Source organism: Pieris rapae, chromosome 20 (genome assembly GCF_905147795.1).
Source record: "Pieris rapae chromosome 20, ilPieRapa1.1, whole genome shotgun sequence".
NCBI lineage: Eukaryota > Metazoa > Arthropoda > Insecta > Lepidoptera > Pieridae > Pieris > Pieris rapae.
This window is the reverse complement of record NC_059528.1, coordinates 6,372,059-6,393,424: the sequence shown is the minus strand read 5'-3', so window position 1 is coordinate 6,393,424 and position 21,366 is coordinate 6,372,059. Positions and strand designations below refer to the sequence as shown.

General features: G+C 32.3%; 2 protein-coding genes across 3 annotated transcripts; both read left to right on the top strand.

Annotated features, from left to right (window-relative positions):
- The first annotated feature begins 251 nt into the window (after positions 1-251).
- LOC110995959 (derlin-1) lies at positions 252-3,519 on the top strand. Its single transcript, XM_022263416.2, has 5 exons — positions 252-635; positions 749-952; positions 1,433-1,581; positions 1,854-1,964; positions 2,636-3,519. Exons 1-5 carry the CDS (start codon positions 483-485, stop codon positions 2,769-2,771), a joined length of 753 nt encoding a protein of 250 aa, XP_022119108.1. The 5' UTR covers positions 252-482; the 3' UTR covers positions 2,772-3,519.
- A 2,149-nt stretch (positions 3,520-5,668) lies between these two features.
- Positions 5,669-21,293, top strand: LOC110995958 (retinaldehyde-binding protein 1). 2 transcript variants are annotated; one of them, XM_045632781.1, is made up of 6 exons: positions 5,669-5,893; positions 16,784-17,042; positions 18,255-18,476; positions 19,218-19,411; positions 19,622-19,738; positions 20,252-21,293. In XM_045632781.1, the coding sequence occupies exons 2-6, from the start codon at positions 16,790-16,792 to the stop codon at positions 20,492-20,494; spliced, it is 1,029 nt and encodes a 342-aa protein (XP_045488737.1). In that variant the 5' UTR covers positions 5,669-5,893; positions 16,784-16,789; the 3' UTR covers positions 20,495-21,293. The 2 variants fall into 2 exon arrangements, with proteins under 2 accessions (XP_045488737.1, XP_045488736.1); XM_045632780.1 differs by lacking the exon at positions 5,669-5,893 and adding an exon at positions 12,921-13,029.
- The last annotated feature ends 73 nt before the right edge of the window (positions 21,294-21,366 follow it).

Here is a 21,366-nt window from a genome sequence, read left to right as displayed (position 1 = left end):
AATCGTATCACATTTTAACACACACTAGAAACAGTAAAAATATGGCGACTAGATTCTGTAGCTTCAAATGCAACCTATTTATCTGTTAAATGTCATTTAAAAAAATTAAATTTCCATGTAAAATGTCAATGGTCAATATTGCACAGTGTGAAAAAATAAGACTTGGCTGTATGGACGAAAGTCCTTTGCCTTTCCCATTAGGGATAAATTGAAAAAAAAAATATTGCAAAGTGTCATGGACGATTGTGATATATCATCAATTATCATCTATATTTTGTGTCATTTGTAAATGAATACGAAAGACAAATTTGTTCCTTTTTTTTAGTCTAAACAAATTCCCATAGGACACGTGTACCTAAAATTATATTTCAGTTTCACAATTTAACGCATTTATTACAAGTTTGTCGCGCGCTCTCGTTCCAGGCATCTTGTCTTGTTGCTTAAAGTGGTTCAAAATATATTTATAAAAATCAGCTGCAACTATGTCCGAATTCAAGGACTGGTTTAATAGTGTTCCCTTTTTTACGCGGTATTGGCTTGCAGCAACAATAATATTGAGTGTATTGGGAAGATTCGGAATTTTCAATTATTATTACTTTATTCTAGATTTTAATCTGATCTTTTATAAATTTCAGGTAAAGTATTCTTTGAAATATAATAAACTATTAATATTGTCTATTCTTCATTTTATCTATTGTCTTGTCTTCATTTTAGAGTTTCGTCTTTTAATAAAATATTTGTCTTCTAGATATGGCGACCAATCACTGCAGTGTTCTATTATCCAATCAGCCCATCAACAGGTTTTCATTTTCTAATAAACTGCTACTTCTTGTACAGTTATTCACAGCGGCTAGAGTCTGGGATGTTTGCAGGGAAACCAGCTGATTACTTTTATATGCTTTTATTCAATTGGCTGTGCTGTGTTTTACTTGGTCTTTTTACAGGATTGCCAGTAAGTATACCTTAAATGCTTGCCTTTGTAATTATAATAAAAAAGGCTGCTTATAATATGTTTATTTATTTATAGGAGCCATGAAATTTTAGCTCCACCCCATGTGCAATATGAAAGCAAAAAACATTTGTGTTTTGCTACAATACATTTAAAACATTACATCTTATGGAGTATTCCATATGATTTAATATATGCAAACAAGAATAATACTACAAATCCTGCTATTACTAGCCATACTATAATTTCAATAGGAACTCATGGAACTGCTTATATTTCTAAGAAATAATTTTGAACATGCTAATGAAATATTATCTTTATCAGCCTTGTTATCTAAAGATCACTAACTAGTGTTTTAATTACTGTCTATAAAATTTAACCACCTTTGGACAAGCCTTGGAGGGCATAAAAAAAAAGTTAAATATGTTATGTTAAATAATTAAGTGTAATGGAAAATGTAATATTTATTTGTTTTGATTACAGATAATTATGGACCCAATGGTGTTATCAGTACTATATGTGTGGTGTCAACTAAATAAGGATGTGATTGTATCTTTCTGGTTTGGGACACGGTTCAAGGCTATGTATTTGCCCTGGGTTTTGCTGGCTTTTAATTTAATTATTAGTGGAGGGTAAGTAACACAAAATACTTAGATTCATTACTATGACTTTGACTTACTGGAGAGATAAAAACACTCTATTACTATCTTCTGGAGGTTTAAAATAAATAAAGAATTCTTATGAAATCTTTAAAAATAGATCATAGTCAAGTTAAAATTATTGACACACAATTTCTTTTATGATCAGATATAGTGACCACTGAGTAATGGTGGTGTAAACTAAAAAAAGTGTTAAAGAATAATGGTTTGAAGTCATTTGCTCACTGTTTTTTTTTATATTTCAGCGGTATTCTGGACATAATGGGAATCCTTGTTGGTCACCTGGCTTTCTTCTTATTATTTAAATACCCACAGGAATTGGGTGGACCCTCTCTGTTAACACCACCTGCATTTTTGTAAGTATATTTGCTTAGTGCATCTCTGTGATTAGGTAACATTGACTTTTTTCTCTGGTATGCCCTGAGTCTAAAATATGTATATATGGACATATATATGATAAACAAATCATAATTGTTTATAGAGGTCTGCTGGGTAATATGGGTATTTTTGTACCATATTCTTGCAATAAATAAATTATTATTATTAATTTCAAATGGCAGCCTAAATTGGGATATATTTATTTAAAGGTCTTATCTACTAACTATTTACTAACTAACCCTATCACTGTAGTTACAGTATAGTTCTGAGATTGTTTATGCAGTAATATTTTAACTTTGTGATGCTGCAAGTAGTTGTGATTTCAAACACACTTTTAAATATCTAAGGTTAAAACTGAGTTTACAGTTTATTCTTGGCTATTGTTACAGTAGTAGTAGTAGTGTAAACATGTAAACAGTAAGTTCAGCTATCTATTATTGTTAAACCAATGGTTTTTAAAACAAATATCTTATTGTTATACACTGTTAAATGTACTATGCTTTCCTGTTTCCAAGTGAAACACAGAAAATCTTGTTTGAGTTGAAATGCAACTTTTTTTTATAAAAATACCTTATGGGTTCCTATTAATATACATTGCATTCAACTGTCAAAGGTTATATTATTTAAATAACTGCTTTCTATCTTACAGAAAACAGATTTTCCCTGATACACGGTATATGGGAGGCTTTGGTACTGCTCCACAAGAGAGAGTGCCCACCAGGCCAGGATCCACAGTCCTTGGGGGACATAATTGGGGCAGAGGACATGCATTGGGGGGCAACTGAGTGATTAAGTTAGTGTTTGGAAATAGACTGTGTTATTTAAAAAATAATAATAAAGTGTTTGAATTTAAATGATTTTTCTTGCCTATTCAGTGTAATGTAAATTTATTTCTTATTAGAGATAGCCCCCTTTTGTTCAAAAAAAAAAGAAGATATTGTGTGTTAACAGACAGTATTTTCTTTATTATATTACCTGAGTAAAAGTAACATAGTCTATTTCCTTGATAGAATTTTGACATGAATTTCATTTAGAGAGAAAGGATTATGCAAATATTTAGTCAACAATATTTTAATGTAGTTTATAAAGATGTATTTGTATTATAATTTCTTTAATATTTTAGGTTAATTGTAACTTTCTTTACGATCTAATACTTAACTAACAGCTATCCATTGTCACATTTGGAACTAAAGAAAAGACGCATGACGTTTGCATTCGAGTAGTATTCCTTTAGTAAACTATATAACGGGTTGGTAATGCTATGTTTTGAGTACCTTATGTGTAATTGTTGTGCACAAAATGAATCTAAGCACTTTCATCCGCCTCTTTCTACCAAGTACTCTTCACAGTGTGATGAAAAGAGACAACATTGTGTTGCATAAAATCAGTGTGATGAATCGTGAATGTGGAAGAACGGAAGTCTGACTGTCCCGCTCGAAGGTCTCAGTGGTTCGGTATTTTTACCGGGAAACAGTAATTATAAAATTTCTGCATTTCTTATATTTTAGGTATTTGGGGTTTGAAGCATGCAGAATGTATCGGTGAATCACGATTGGGCCGAGAAAAATTTTTGGCCATTCCACGATTTTGAAATATTGAAAGTTGTCGTAATATAAGACGCCTGCGTTTATTTGTATGAAAAATCTTTGCGTTGTTGGCCAGTTTATTTGGTCATGGTATAATTAGTGAATAGTGATGCATATTGCATCATCGTAGGTTGCCAATTGGTCGTCGTGACATTTTTGACAGTGACAGAGACGGTGCCCTCAATCCTGTCACAGTTTTGACATAGGCTGAAAATAAGTAATAACACGTTCTTAGATGAAACATTCGGGGCAGTGGCGTTGCGACACTAGATTAACAAAAAACTACTTGACTTATTTAAGGGCTCTTGGACAACCAGAATGTAAGCATGTATGAGTGTTGGGAAAACTAAAGGGCTCATATTTGCTTCAAGTGCAATGTTGTTAACATTTGGTTTGCGCAGCTAATTATTAACTAATATATAATATGTACCTAACTTATTGTTGGGCTACATAACTCGAGCGCTGAGTAAATTCTTTGGACAAAGGATAAATAGATATTTGCGATAAAACAATGTACTATGGTAAAAGCAATGTCTAACTTTATCAGCGTTAGTGCGAAGTATAAAAAACATTATTTATAACAGGTATATCAAAATTATATGAACTAGTGAATGTTAACTTTTGAATCCATTATGATATAAAATAGACTTACAATCATTATGTATAATATATTTTGATTAAACATACGTTAATTTACCTTGTAACAATTTAAAATAAAATTATTTTATCATATTTTGTTGTTTATTTCATATTATATATTGAGTTATGTTACAAAGAAGTTGTAACTGAATTTTACGACGAATAATACGGGTTGGTAGGCACATAATTCTGACCACTGTCTTGTTTTATAAAATCTTTATATGCATGCCCAATGGTACTGAGAATTCAAACGAAACTTATTTAATGTATCTATTAAAATAAGGAGACTAGACACTTAATATTTTTCTATATATGTGGTATATGTGTATAGAAGAGGTATTCGTAACAATATACGATTATAAAGGCCTTGAAATAAGAGAGGATGGTGACATCTCAAAACTGTTACGAGGTAAAATACGAAAAATAACGACAATATTGCAAAACAACTGCTTGAATGTTTTCAAGAGTTTTGGTAAGATATCGAATGATATGTTTATCCTCATTACTGACAACAATAAAAAAATATATTAAACTTGAAAATAAATAAATAATTAAAATATAATGTAATATTAATGTCGTGTATTATTATACGCATTAATCTAGACAGTTTTATGATTTTAAACTAAGTTTTTAACACGTTAAATTCCGATAAAATAGTTATTAGATCCGGTCTGAGTATGGCTTATTAGTTATTCTACTTACCGGGAAATACTAGTGAAGGGACAGGTCACAGGTCAATAGTATCCATAACTGACGTTCATGAATGGTGAATAGGTATGTAGCAAGGGCTGTAGCAAGTGGAGACCAATGATCTTTGTATACCTCTTCGGGAAAGGTGTGAGTATATAACGAAATAGTAATAGAAGTGCAGTGTTGGCCCAGTGGCTTCAGCGTGCGACTCTCATACCTGAGGTCGTAGGTTCGACCCCGGCTGTGCACCAATGCACTTTATTTCTATGTGCACATTTAACATTTGCTCGAACGGTGAAGAAAAACATCGTGAGGAAACCGACATGTCTTAGACCCAAATATTCGACGACGTGTGTCAGGCACTGGAGGCTGATCACCTACTTGCCTATTAGATTTAAAAAATGATCATGAAACAGATTCAGAAATATGAGGCGAAGACCTAAAGAGGTTGTAGCGCCACTGATTTATTTAGATAAAGATATAAGTAAAAAGTGTCTTTATTTCGATTTTCGAATCTGTACGACTTAGTATAGTGTACCTACGTAGAACCATAACATATTATCATAATATATTCATGCTTTAAATGATTAAAAATTAAATATTGTCCTACACTAATAAAAATTATAAAACTATTCGTCAAGTGGAGCAATAGTGCTTCCTGTTTCCCTCGTGACATTGAAATTAGAAAACATAGCATTGAGGTCGAAGAAAGTTAGAAAAACGCAGTGGCCAATCGGCGGGAACCGGTCGAGTCGTACCCACTCGCCAGTTCCATTTTCAAAAAATCATTTTCTTTTTATTTTTTTATTCTAGAAAGTAATGTCTTTTGGGTGATGTAAGCCTGTATTTAGTATTCCTTCTACTCTTTGATCTTATGATCTTATGACAGTTGTAAAACGACTCTCTCAGCGGTGAGTTGTGTGCATTAATTTAACTATTTTGTCGTGTGTGTTGCTAAGATTCTGTGTGGATTGGACAATTAAATTTACTTGGTAAGTTGGTCTGCATTTTATTTAAAATCAATTAATACGTTCATTACTAGTAACCTGTTATTTATCGTTGTAAATTTTATTTGAGACTTGGATGAACCGTAAAATATTTATTTAAATTTTTTGGTATAAACGCATTCATTTGTTATTTATCACTATTTATAAAAAAATGTTGTTAATTTTTGTTTTTACTACAGTCGGTGTCTGTATAAGAACATTTAATTTACAAACAAAAAACGAAATCCAAAATTTATTCGGAATATTGAATATTAATGAACTTCCTAAGTAATGTCCCTTTCTATACACGCTTAAAAACTTCAAAATTAAAAAGTTATGTAGCATAAGTTTTTTCATATTTGTAATGATAGTACATAAAAAAAATTACTTTATCTTTTAACATTCGCACGGTATTGAAACATACCTAATAATATTTAAAAAAATCAATCTATCATTTATTCATACAGGAAACCCTATACATTACAGTTTATAGAGTTATTCTAAATTAACATTTATTGCCAGTTCTCAAATTGTGGGTATAGAACGGACGAGAGGAAATGGAAATAAATTCCCCGTCTTTAAAAAAAATCAGTGATCCTACAACCTTTTTAGATCTAGGCCTCAGATCTCTGTATCTGTTTCATTTTCAATAGACCGTCGAATTTTGGGTAAGCCGGTTTCCTCACGATGTTTTCCTTCATCGTTCGAGCGAGTGTTAAATGCGCAGATAGACAGAAGACCGATTAGTGCACAGCCGGAGATCGAACGATTAGGGATGAGAGTCGTAAGCTGGGGCCAACAATGTTCCGTCTTTTGAATCGTCAAGTTTTTTGTTTTTTTTTTAATATTTTCTAGACAATTCCCCGACTATGCAGTCATCGGAGGCATCTTACATAAATCGTATTAGTTTCTCCGATGTTGATACACTACTGCCTATTTCTTTTAACCACCCTTTGTATAACCACTACAGCAAATCCCAAAAATGTTTAGTATTAGAAAGCATTACAATAATAATGAGAAAACGCTGTATCGCTCCAAAGGGATTTCCCTACTAAAAGACCTATAAGATATTGTATGCGGAATACATTTTTGGCATTTTGTAAAGTACAATTGTAAAAGTCGTCAGCCTTGTTCCTCCTGACCCTGGGTAAATGCAATTTGAGTCTCGCGTTTTACACCAATGCGTGATCAATTAACACGCCCTAGTACAAACAAATCATTGTTGTTTACATTATATGAATCTCTTGAAATCTTAGAAGGCCAGGACTTATTTTTAATTAATGTAACTTGTTACTCTGGATAATACATTAATACATGTTTTCTTAAGTACAGACTAGGCACAACAAAAACAAGATTATAATTGTTATATATGTAATGCAATTTCGTAAATAATCTCGATAGTTTTAGGGTTTCATTACATTTAAAAGGTTAACTATTCTTCTCGAACTTATTATACAGACATATATATATATATATATATATATATATATATATATATCAATTAAATTCAATATTTTTTTATATGAATTGAAGCGTCTCTCTTATTGTACATTGTACAGAGTACAGTTTTGAAGACGATGAGTCTTACTTGATCGGTTTATCTAGTTGGTGAAGGTTCACGTGATCTTTTGCCTTATGTGGTATCAGACATTCTGTTCACCAGGCAGCAATTCCGGATGCAACCTTCCAGCTCCTATTTCAAAGTTCAACCTTTAGTATTATCATTCGAACAAATTGGTTTTCTCTTTGAATCAGACTTAAGATCTGGGTCGCGTTACAATTTATCGTTGAAAGTGAAATCTGACGGCCAGCTGCTTTCATTTTCGTGGATCGTTTGGTAATTTTAAAATTATTTCGTTACTAAATATTTATTTAGCAGATAGAATATAGTTTCTAATAGTTATAGTTAAACGGTTTTCGGTACATTTTGACGTGACAACGTCTTATAATTCGATACACGCACGAAAAAACATGACGCATGAGGCGTTACCTCGCTCTGAGGCGTTCCATTCAAGGCTTGAAGTGCAAGCGAGAGCGCGGAACGGGCGACATAGAGACACAATCGGATCGAAAAATTGACATAACAGTATTTATGCGTACAAATAAATGTAACTAGATCAATTCAATTGTGATTTCCATTTACCTCCTTCTTTATATATGTATACGAAATATCTATCGAACAAATAAAATTAAAATTTTCTTTTGAAAAATGAGAATTTTGAGATTCACATAGGGTGGTAATTTTACTACAAACGTCGTCTTATAACAGATCTTGTATGTAACAGGTATATTTCCTTAGCTAATATTACGACATCAGCAACGGAACTGTGCTGATGGACTGTGTCAACATAAGCGTGGTTTCAAGGCTTTACAAGTACATACTTGAATTCAATAAGGCACTTGAAGTTCAGATTTAAATCGAATTTCGTGTCGTTATCCTCGAAACTAAAATTATTTTCTTACTTTAATACCCACTGCTTTTGTTGTTTGTTTTATGAGTGTGCCTCTACCACGAGTTTATTTATTAAGAAAATCAAGAGATATATTACTAAATAATAAAACGTGCGTACAAAGTACACATGTCAGAAGTCAAACTTCTTTGTAAATTAATTATTACTAAATGCCCCAATAGATGACCATGTACCAGTATATGATCACTTCATGTATTTGTATATCTATATTCACACTGTCTACATACTGTATACGTGCGAATGATAATATAAATATTAAAAAATCTGCGTTTACTGCATAAGAGGACGACGACAAAATTGCCATCTAAAGTTTTAATATGTCACTACTAAACGAATACATCAACCATTTTCCGTGTATTTTTTCTCTATCTCCCATTCTCATTCTCTCTCAATCGGTCTCAATCCCTTTCCCTCTTTCTTCGACATAAATGCTGCACATCTTCGTGACGTTAGTTTGTTCTTAAATGTAGAGGAATGCCGAAACAGGTCGACTAAGGTGTAAAGAACACATTATTATGTGATGAGGTGCGCGAAACCTATTGTTAGTACTGAATATCGTATGTGTTTATCGTTCTTTTGCATAACTTAAAGAGTAAAAGGTGGTATATTTAAAAGAAACTGGTATTAAGTTAATACTAAGACATTTATAGTTGCGTTAGTCACAATTATGAAGCAATAGATGTGACACAAATTCTACAGGGTTTAATAAGGAATCGTACGCACAGATTGCCTCAATAATATTGCTATGAGAAACTTAAATAGCTTATTTAATCGATTGATAGGTTGAATATGAAAATTCTAGAACGAAACATCATTCATTTTAAATAGTTCCCGCCTTACTTAAAGGTCTTTTAAAAAGATAATATGTATGAGTCACTGGCTGCTTGTAAAAAGAAACAGAACACAGAACCTTTTTTTTACAAAGGTTAAAGTGTGCGTTGCTGGCTGGTTATACAAAAAATAAAAAAAACATGACAGTTTTCTTTAATTAGAACATTTTAAAGAACCCTAATTAGATTAAACATTTGGAGAAGTCGTACATTACGCGCTTATGTTAATTATCGTTTCATAGAAAATTTTGGAATTTTAATAATATTTTTTATAACAAAAAAACACGTTAATGATAATGTTTAAGAAAATATATATCAAGTCATTCTTGTTGCTGCCTAAAGCGCATATCGGTGTTACACATGGATAACATTGTAACACAAGTGCACAGGCTTGTGCGTATTAACTGTATTTATATAAAAAATCAGCTTCTTTAGAGACCACTGCAATCCGGTATCTATGTATGTATGTCGCAGCGGATCGTAAAATTTAAAGTTTCTTAAAATGGCCAGCTAATATCGATCCATTCATGTTTAATTTAAATTGAAATTGACGGTTAGCCATATCTTTAATGTGCAATGCGATTGAAGTTTTATGTAGGAATTAAATAATCAAATGGGCGTTTTAAATGATGTTAGGAAATCGCTGTGCTCACAAAACTTAAGCTCAAAATAAATATACAACCCAGACTCGTACAGTAATAATTAAACATATGTATAAATTCTGATTATTCCTTATTCTTGATTTTATTTACCTAGATTAGGATAGGTACTATTAATTGTAATAGCCAAAGAAAGAAACCATCAATTGAACGATCCGGCCACGACATATCAACTTACTAACAGTGTTGCCAACCTAAAATAATAAATCACAATTCACAATGGTATGATTCACTCGGTCTCATTACGCTTGGCTGGCCTGTACTTTCTCCTGAGATTTCCACTAGGTCAACTAAGCTCACGCTTATATACTAATAGTGCACAAATTTGAAAAGCCTAATTATTTCTCAGGAAATGTTGTGAAATTGCAAAATTGTTTATTAATTAAAGGTTTAAATTTCGAAATTATTTTAAACGCGTATGCTTAAATAAAAAAGTAATTATTCATTTGTGTATGGTAACACTGGTGTCGTTCGGAACCCTTTTAAGTAAAATTGTGCAAGGCGTAGTTCTATAAGGACGGATACAGTCTCGATTAATATTCACCATGTGAGTTCGCAACACTCGGCATTACTTGAAATATTATCCATTGTGAAATTGTTTGCCTGGTTTGCCCTGTTCTATAAAAAAAAACACTGACGTAAATCAATAAAGATGTCATTACAACAAATATTCTAAGCCATTACAAATAGTTAATAGTGGACGCATAAAAATGTATAGTTTTCAAGTAATAAACCCCCAAATGGTTAATGATGATTAGGATATCAGAAGTTATATGTATGGTTACCGTCAAATATTTATGGATGGTTTGATCCTCTGAGGGTTTCTCTGCATCTTTTACCGCGATATCCTTGAAGTATGTTCAGGAGAGTTGTGAGATAGATGATTTAAATTAGAGTTCCAACATCGGACGTCGTCAGAATGTGTAATTCCACTCTTTTCAACTAGACGTCCGTAGTTCGATAACTGAGCGTTTTTAACGACACGTTTTGCTACTACTAAGGAATCAGTGGTGCACTGAAGTATTTTCAAACCATTTCAACGTATTCCTTCAAGAGCGATCCAATTCTTAAAAGGCTATTGCATCAATCCGCTATTGCACTTGCAAGCCCACTAGAAATGTGTGGGCGGCGTATTGAACATGAACTGAACTGAACACAGATGAGCCTATTGCCTGATTGCCCTTCTAAACAAAATATAAATGTTACTACCAGAATATGTGTTGTTTATACTACGTATTTGCGTATTGTTCCCACGAGTATGTAAGTGCGTGCTCCTATTTCACCATGCCTCTTGCTGATAGAGGACAAATCTTTGTTTTTAATTTATTTTATTATTCTTTATTACTCAATGTCATATGGAACATAGTGTAGTGGTTGCAGCTCCTTACAAACATTCTGTAAAAATAACTTGGCTATTAAAAAGAGTAGCGGAGATTTTATTACCAGTTCTTCTCTTCCGTTCTACTTTCCGTTTTTTTGACGTTCATAAGTGTACATTGTGATACCTATATGAATAAATGAATTTTGACTTTGACTGTGTAGTTTTGTCTCCAACATAGAGCGTCTTGTATATGTTGGAGACAAAAGGAAGGTTGCACACAGCAATTACATAGGCGGTTGGTTTTCTGGGACTTAGGTAGAATGCCTAGAACTATTCGAGCCAAGGTACGTTTTAATAGTGTAAATTAAACTTATTGTAAACTGTAGAGATTACAGCACTTAGTATTATTGTGATAATTTATGTGGACGCGTCAGATGGCACTAATAATATGATGACATAGGTTCTAAATTAGAGTGTGTCTGTGAACTTGTAAACATCTTCCTCCAACACCCCCTTATTATATATTTTTTATTTTATATATATACATTATATGCGAGATAACAACTTTTAATGTAAATTGTAATTACTGAAAATAATCGATTTCCGGCCGGGCTAAATTATTTTAACGCCTATTTTATGTATGATAAATGATTTCACGCAATTAATTCTACAATCCTGTTTAATGTTAGAGGATGGTCGGCCAGTCTTATCACGGACCAGCCCTAGCCAGTACGAAGTCTTCATCAGTGGAAAATAGTCCAAAAGCACGATTTAGGGACTCCCGTATCACCTTGCTCCTCAAGTGATTGTTGGAACCAGCTGCCCATTGATGTATTTCCGAACCAATTCGACTTAGGGTCCTTCAAGGAAAGAGCGTACCGATTCTTAAAAGGCCGGTAACCCAACGGCCGTCTACCAATGTGACTCTATGGCATTTATACTAAACATCAGATGAGTTACTTGCTAGTTTGACCCGTGTTATATAAAAGAATGACGTCCTCGTTCTGTTTATATATGTTGCTACAGATATGTGGAAATATTTCAGATTTTCTTATTTGTTTTAAATATACAAGGAAGATACTAAATGAATTGTAGTCTAAAAGTTTTACCATTTAGACATATTAAAGCGATCAAAACAATATATGTTTCATACACATAGACATGGTTCCTGGTACTTAGAATTTATTGTTATTGTAATTGATACATATATGGCATGTAATGGTTCTCATCACAAAGGACGACTTCAATTTATATGTTAATTTTAATGAGTAATTTGTAGTTGAAATTTTCCTATAATTATTGCTATGGATTGCCGATTGGTTTACGTGATCAAGTTTATTAAAATGTGTTTAGCGGGGGGCGTAATTAGGTTGTGTTACACTACAAATTAATGTTATTAACATACCAAGAAAAAGCGTACCAATTCTTAAAAGACAACACATGCGAGCCTTTCGGCAATGTGAGTGTCTATGGGCGGTGGTAACACTTAACATCAGATGATGCTGCTGCCCCTAGTTATATTAAAAAAAAAAAACTTCCCGTGGTTCATTATGCATTTGGTGTAATACAGATTTAGGAAAAATATTTTACTTAATATGATTAACATTGAATAATATTGTTTTAGTATAATGATTATATATAAAAAATTAAGACAATATAGAATATAAATTCCCTATGGTAAGCACGTGTAACCCTCAGACCTCAATAGAACCAGGTGCCCAGTACTCAATGTCGCAATATTTCGGGAGGTAACGGTGAAAACTGGGTGCATCGACCGTCAGTTGGGCATCAGTCGGGTTTAATAAACCGTTGTGTGATGTTCTATCCCGAAATTCGAAATTCGAATTTTGAAAATGTGATTGTAAGTTGGTTGTCTATAGTTTTAAATTTTATATTCTGTGACGAATTCCTAAATAGAAACTGATGAACGATATATGGAAGAAAATTTATTTGAAATCTTTTTGGTTTTCTCTTTAATTATGATTTATTAGATTTTGATTAGTATATTTTTACCATTTTACTTTTTCGTACTATTAAAAACAATTAAAGTGGGAATAGAAATATACATAGTATGTGCTAGTATACACAATATTGCGTAGCTTTGAACTGGATTGTAGAATTTACTTAATCGTGTGAAATCATTTGTCATACGTAAAATAGGCGTTAAAATAATTTATAGCCCGGCCGGAAATCGATTATTTTCAGTAATTACAATTTACATTAAAAGTTGTTATCTCGCATTTAATGTTTAAAAGTTATTAAAATTTCTTAATCGTAATTACAAGTTGCGTAGTAGTTTAAACTAGAATGCCTCAGCTTAATTATTACTATTAAATTATTTAAAGGCAAGTTGGTGATAGGGTTTCTTTGTGTTTGAAGCATATATTCCTACATACATAGATATTATATATTATTGGTCACAGCCTTATGAACGCTACAATAGTTATGTCAACTCCTAAAGAACTTCAAATACTCCAAATATCGATGAAAATTAAATAATTTTTTGTTGTAAACTCGGTTTTGCGAAGTAATATCAAATTAGCATTAATAATACATTCAAATATTTACAAAATATCTGTAATTCCGATCTTGGACTATAGCTTTTTGATATTGCAGTTATTATGCTTGGAGTTTATATACCTTATATGATTTGTCAAGTTTTGTTTGTTAAGAGTTTGTTAATTAGGTTGTGTAGGCTTAATATAAATTGCCTACTAACAGCCCCCCAAGACATCTCGATTCCCTCTAAATTTAGGGGAAAGAAGTTGGCATCACTGCTACAATATCTCTTGGGACTAGTAGTTACATTGAAATACCTAAAGTGCGTTGTTTTGCACTTCATTTCTATTTGATTTACATATACAATACACAATACATATTAAACTACAGTAGACTTGTAATACGAGTATATCCATTTCAGTATCCTACATACCATTTTCGTCTTTATTTTGAGGTCAATAAATAATATTTTCCTTTGCGAATGAGTAACCTTTAGTATGTTACTGGCACGCTTCTAGACTTTAAATTACTTTTAAACTTTTGATTCAGTTCTTGGAATATTAATTTGTAAACAGATTTATTTAATAAGGCAAAAAATAATTACTAAAATATATTAGTTAAAGGAGTCCCGTTAGGCAAATTTCCGAAGATACTAGCAGCGTTCCCCCTTTGAATAGCTAGACTTATTCTTTGACTTAGATAGCAATAGACAAGCTCTTCTTCTGTAATGTTGACTAACCTGTATATAAATTTAGCTATTTAGCCTCGCTGATATATTATGGGAGGAAATGCCAGCTCGGAATTGAAACATGACAGTCGAAGCAGTATTAATATATTGTCTGTGCACTGTAGAAAATATATATTCACAATATATAAAGTGCTTTTATACTCATGAACATTCAAATTAACAGTGAAAAAATCTATTACGTTCTAGAACCTAGCGATCGCAGGACCGCCTTCTTTTGTCGAGGCGTTGCACTTGTTAATGATTACATATTGATTTTATAATAACACATGTGTAAATATTTATAAATCCATTTTTAGATGCGAAGAAAATATTGTTTTCTAAATAGACATATAAGGAAAGAAATTGTTTCTATTTCATTTAACGCGTCACTGATATTATATTGCGAAACTAAAAGGACTTAACCTTCAAACTTATGCACACTTTCACTTGGGTCAACTTTCACATGGTAAAAGTTGTAATTTTATATCACAATGGGTTGATACAAATTGCTCAAATTTTGCTTTTAATATTAAAGTTAAGGAAAGTAACTTATAGCAAACTTGCAGTGTTTCCAGCACGTTCATATTAAGGGGCCGTTAAAGTATACGTAAGCACATAGATAGATCTTCTTATTTGGTCTTCGTCAATAGTAATTATTTACTTTTTTACACATTACCCACACATTGTCTATGCTTGAAAAAAAAAAGCATTTTCGTGGATTCCTACAAAAATTATAACGTTGAAGTGTGAGAGCTTTGCTTACTTTTGCTGACAAGAGGGGGGAGGGGTGATTGCAGTAAATCTGCTTAATTATTGAATAGCTCAAATATCACTCACTTGTTTTGGCGCGCGGGAAAATTATGAGTAATTTTTGACACAAGTCAGCTATATTCAACTTTTTAGTTTTTTCAATTGTACTCTATAAACGTAGATTTTTTTTAAGATTTTTTATTTTGTTGCGCCAAAGAATATAATTTATAACGCGTGTGTATAATAAAACACACTTTTTTTTATTTGTTTTAATTTTGTATTTATAAATTTAATTATTATTATTACAATGTTAAGCAAATTGTAAATACTGTATATTTGAGTTGGAAAAATACTTTGGTACATTTATGTATTCTTAAATTAATATTTATGTCGTCTGCCTTTACCCAAAAGCCCATTATGAGCTAGGGATAACGAAATCTTTCATAATGCAAGCGTTATGTTGTAATATTATATAATCTGCACAATAAAGGCTGTATTATATAACCGCTGGTCAGTAGATCATGGGGTCTCAAATGTGGGCCAATGGTGTAATGAATAAAATACCGTTTCGAAGATGATACGGTATTCTGGTGCATAATGAAGGTTTGAAATACGCATTGATGGATTTCAAGGTCACATCTACCTTATGTTTATTTCGGTTGTTTTTATTATTTTGACTAGGTAGGTACGATTCTATTTCTAACTTAATTATTGCGAGACTCATAAAATCCATTGACCAACTGCTAACACGGCTCATGTAGCTGATCCAAGTTTTAATGGCTGAAGATGAAAACCATGGAGAGAGTCGGTTGGAAAAAGCTGGAGGAGGCCTATACCCGCGAAGGGGTTCCGATCGACGATATCAAATATAGCTAAATATAGAATATACACCAGGATAAATACAAAATATAATGTTTAAAATGTAAAAATATAAGCTGTATATTATCTTTTTGTCATGATTGGAAATTAAACGGGTTTTGTTATTATTATTTAAGCTGGTGTTTTAAAACAATATAGTTGTCTCTCTCTGATGAATGAATGAATACGCTGCCGTATTCATTCGCTTCCTGGTCTGGTCTGTAGTGCTTAAGGATGCGTAGAGTTGTCAGGTTCTTAGGTCTCACTCTCTCTAATTTAGTTATCTAGTGCAGTTTGCTAATACATACACTGGCCCCGTCCCATCTACATGGAACCAACTACTGAGTTGAGACGGCTTGTCATGCGGCTAAAAAGCTAAATCCTGCAAATACAGGGGTCTCCGAATATGATTTTGTCCCATTCGGTGTCGAGACCCTTGGTTCGTGGGGTCCTAGTGATATAAGGCTTTTTGGGGAAATGTCTAAAGTGTTAGTCGACAACATAGGAGACCAAAGTGCTGGCAGCTACCTGGGACAAAGAATTAGTCTAGCTATTCAAAGGGGGAACGCTGCCAGTATCTTCGGAACCTTGCCTAAACCGACTCCTTTTAATAATATATTAGTTATTACATTTCAAACATTTTATTTTCATGTCATACACATTTCACAGTCCACCGGCTGGCAATCTGTACCATAACCTATTTATTTTACCCACCATTATTAGTTATACGTGACAAAGAATATTACATGACAGTTAGAATCAAGTAATCTTCGTTTTTCAGTCAAACATGGCAACATCAGTCCTGCAACCCGCTGAATGTCGACGTGACCCAAAACTTGACCATGCCTCTCTCAGACCCACTGAAGAGGAGCGCCAAGCTATTCTGGAAGCTAAGGAAAGGGAGACAGGGGAACTACCTCCCGAGCTTCGTGAAAGGGCTAGGGTAGAGATAAGGGAAGAAGCTGCATTGAGGGAGCAGGCTCTCGCGCAAATGAGACATTTTATAGAGAAGCATCCAGCGATTAAGAAGTGTAGAACTGGTAAGTGAATTAACTACGTATTTTATATAGAATATGCATATTCAAATTTTTTGTTCATGAAAATGTAAATTTCTATTATTTTAATCCAATTCTTTATCAGTAAGCTAATAAGTAAAATTTATGCTGGAACTACGTCCAATATGTAGCAGATTTACCAGCAGGCCTAGTGTGCTGGAGGCTAGGGCGGTAAATGTGGGAACCGATTTTTTTGCTACTACATAAAAATCAAAAAGATTTCGGCATGACGGTTTTCTGATGTTGTACAGAGCGATGGCTGCAACAAATTTTGCCGATATTAACCTCTAATTCTCACTTCAAAAATAAGTGTTGTTACTATAAATGTCACATAATCTTTATACCAGGTAATATACTTTATAATCTAGACAAAGATATCTATTTATTAATAAGCCACAACAATATACATATATGTATAATTATAGATAATTAAATTATATTAATATACAATTACAAACTAAAAATATATCTAATAACTAACCTTAAAATTTAATTATTAAAAAATATTATTAAAAGGAGTCCCTTTAGGCAAGGTTCCTCTAATTAATTGCATTTGGTGTAACAAACTTCACGATTCTAGAGTAAATAATAATCGTACTCGACCTCCGCACCCTCAGCTTCTGTACTAGAGAAAACTGCAGAAAATTAAATTGCAGAAAATATATTTTCCATTTCCCAATTTATTTTTCGTGCATATTTCAAGGAAATTGTTGGATTGTTAAAATAATCTAGGTATTGTAGACGCAATGGCGGCAAAGATTTCACAGCCTAAGCCTTGAAAATATGTAAATCCACCACTGTTCCCATCGTATCGTAGGTAATTCTCGTCTTAAGATTTATCTAACCATAAAATTAACACGTATTGCAATATTTTTTTATTTCGTTCATACCTAAAGATAACTTAATTATATAAAACAAAAATAAAACCGTTTTAACTAAAATTAAAATAGTCATGAATTTAATAAAAGTGGTTAAAATAGTCCTGAATTTAATAAAAATAAATAAAATAATAAATAAAAAAAGCAGTAATTAACCTTCAAATAAAATAACTAAAATATATTAAAAGGAATCCCATTAGACAAGGATCCGAAGATACTCGCAGCTTTGAATAGTTCTTTGTCCTACGTAGCTGCCAGTTCTTTGGGTCTCTTTTTTTGGGTTTTTAGGCTTTGGAGTTATGATGGTTATTTTTTTCAGACACTCCCTTCCTACTGAGATTCCTGCGTACCAAGAAATTTTCAATACCACAAGCCTGTTCAATGCTCGAGCGATACCTGACAATACGCCAAATGTATCCCCAGTGGTTCCAGAAGTTAGATCCATTGGACCCTAAGTTGGCGGCGGTTATAGATGCTGGCTACCTGGTGCCATTACCCAAAAGAGATTCAGAAGGGAGACGGGTCGTGCTTTCTTGTATGGGTGAGTATAGTAAGCCTTAGATATTCAAACTAACTTCATTCCACCACTAAATCAATTACTCTTTTAAGTATTGTTTCGTCTCTTTCTGTGAAATTGTGTTAACGCTTTGATGAAAAGAGACAGATAGTGGTAGTAATTCGCTTTCATACTACTTCACCATTATGATAGTTAAGAATTATTTTATGAGAGGTTAACAAAGAAAGAGTAATGGATAACAAAGAAAGATTATATGAAACGGTTTCTCGGATTAAATGTACCGGTATTTACATCAAAATTAACATCTGTAAAATTGGAAAGTATAAATACTTTGCTCGTTAACTTTGATTAGTCATAATAAATATTTCATTTAGTCATAGTCAAAATCGGTGTATTAATATAGTAAAGATACACAAGTTATTAAGACAAAATATATACCTAATGCCTACCTATTTTAAATTTCAAGTTAAAAATAAACATTTTTTTAAATAATTAACACTTAATTGTGAAGATGTTAAAATTAACCCGGTAATGTTGGTATGATTATCAAAAAGGATATTTTTCTTCCTAATTTAAATTTATTGTATTAATTATTTATAGAACAACAATTTTGTTATTGCTCAGCCTATTTTCTATACGAATAAATCATTTAAATTGGTTCACTGACGTAACTTATAATTTTTATAGTTATAAATTTCTGAACGATTAGCAACATTTTTAAAGATTTTACCGGTATGTTACATCACTGAATTAATTATATTTTAGGCCGCTTTGACCCTTACGGATATGACAGTTGTGTGATGGCGCGAATCCATTCTATGATCGTTGAGTTGCTTTTGGATGAGCCGAGATCGCAACTACTTGGATACACGCATGTGAACGACGAGGCTGGTATGCAGATGCCCCACGTGTCATTATGGTCACTAAGTGATGTCAAAGTCATGCTCAATTGTATACAGGTAATATCTGGTTCAGACTTTGTTTATATGAAATAATTTGACTAAGTACATACATAATTATATTTTCATTTGCATGCATTCAATTAAATAGTATAAAATCTGCCCGATTCGATAGTAATAAAATACAATTGAGTCGTGTTTATCTCATGTCAATTTAAAATTATGATTCTTCCAATATTGTAGCCTAATAAAGTAATATAAATCTTGCAGAACTCTACGCCAATGCGCCACAAATGCACGCATTTCGTCAATATTCCCCACTATGGAGTGAAATTCTTCGAGTTTGCCGTTTCTTTATTGAGCGACAAATTAAAAGATCGTGTTATGGTACGTTATTTTGTAAATATATTGTAAGCAGAGGCAGTTACTTCTGTGAAAATAATTTATTTACCACGGATCTCCACTCTCTACGGTCCTGACATACATCTCTCGCTTCACCCACTTTAAAACATAATGCATGCTCGTCGGTAATGGAAACTTGTATGGAAAGAAAAAACATGAAAAAACATAATGTTAAGAATTATTTAAATTGAAGGCATAATCATTTATTGTTTGTATCTTGTACGAGCTCCCTCAAAACATAATATTTATAGTACAAAATTTATGAACTTTATTTTTTTTCAAAAAACTTAATATGTTAGCATACCGATAATTGTATCATCAAACAACATGCGCAATTTATATTTCGCGCCTCTAGTTCTACTTAGTTACCATAGAGTATAGGTTAGTTGTTCTAGAAAGATAGGGTCGAGACAAGCCAAAAGGGTTGCCAGATGAGCAAACAACGGATTTATGTGGTTTAATATTGTTAAAAATCTTATATATCACTTTTATTTTCAGTTTCACCGAAATACCGACGATTTAAACAAACATGTCGATGCCTCAATACTGCCCAAGGAGTACGGAGGCACCGTTCCTTTGAAAGACATGATCGAAGAACTAAAACGCAAGTTACTGAAGCATAGAGAAGACTTACTTGCGCTTGATGACTTGTGTATAGATTTACATGCATTAGGAAAAAATGATTTAACACAAGACATACATTCTACTGCTGGTTCTTTTAGAAAACTTGAATTAGACTAGGTTTTAATCTCTTAAAATTCGTATTTCTATAAATTGGGTGGTACTAGTTTACTTATGTCTATGAAATAATTACATTTAAGAGTTTTTTTTGTTAAATTGAATTAAATTGATATTTGTTTTCTGATCAATACCTAATTCAGATATGTTTTGATATTTATAGCGTTTAAAAGCAGGCTTTAACGAAATATAACATATTTTTATAATATTAAAAAATGAATCCTTGTGATATTTTTTTAAATATTATCAAAAACATCGACGTCTTAGTAATGTAAGTTTAAGTATGATAAGCAATATAAAAACAACAATTGTTTTACTTAACAAAAGAATGAAACAGTTTACTTGCCAGCCAGTAAAATAAATTTGTTGAAGTAAACACAATTTACATTCAGAATTTAGACACATTTAGATCAGGTTTAGATCTCAGTTTTTAAAATTAAGTTGTAACATTGTGAAATCATAAAATAAATTGAAAAAAAAATTGGTTGACCCGAGGCATTTCCACGTTAATTTAACTAATTATTTGTAATATTTTGTTAAATTTACAACATAATGTATTAACCTATAAATAAGTTTTTTTATAAATGGGAAATGGTAGCCCTCGGTGGAGTCCCGTTACCACTAATGGATTACAAAAAGAAGAGGAAATTTTATTTTGATGACAATGATTGTATGATATATTTCATGAATATTATAAACGCATGTTCTATGCAGTATTCTATTTTCTAGATTACAAAGTTTTAGTTATATTAGTTATTTTTAAGTTAATTTGGCTTGAATAATAAAATAAATTTCAGTAAAACCAGTTTTTTACTCACCTTGAATGGCCCGAATACAAATGATTAAAACATCCTTAAATACTGTGGAAATACGCA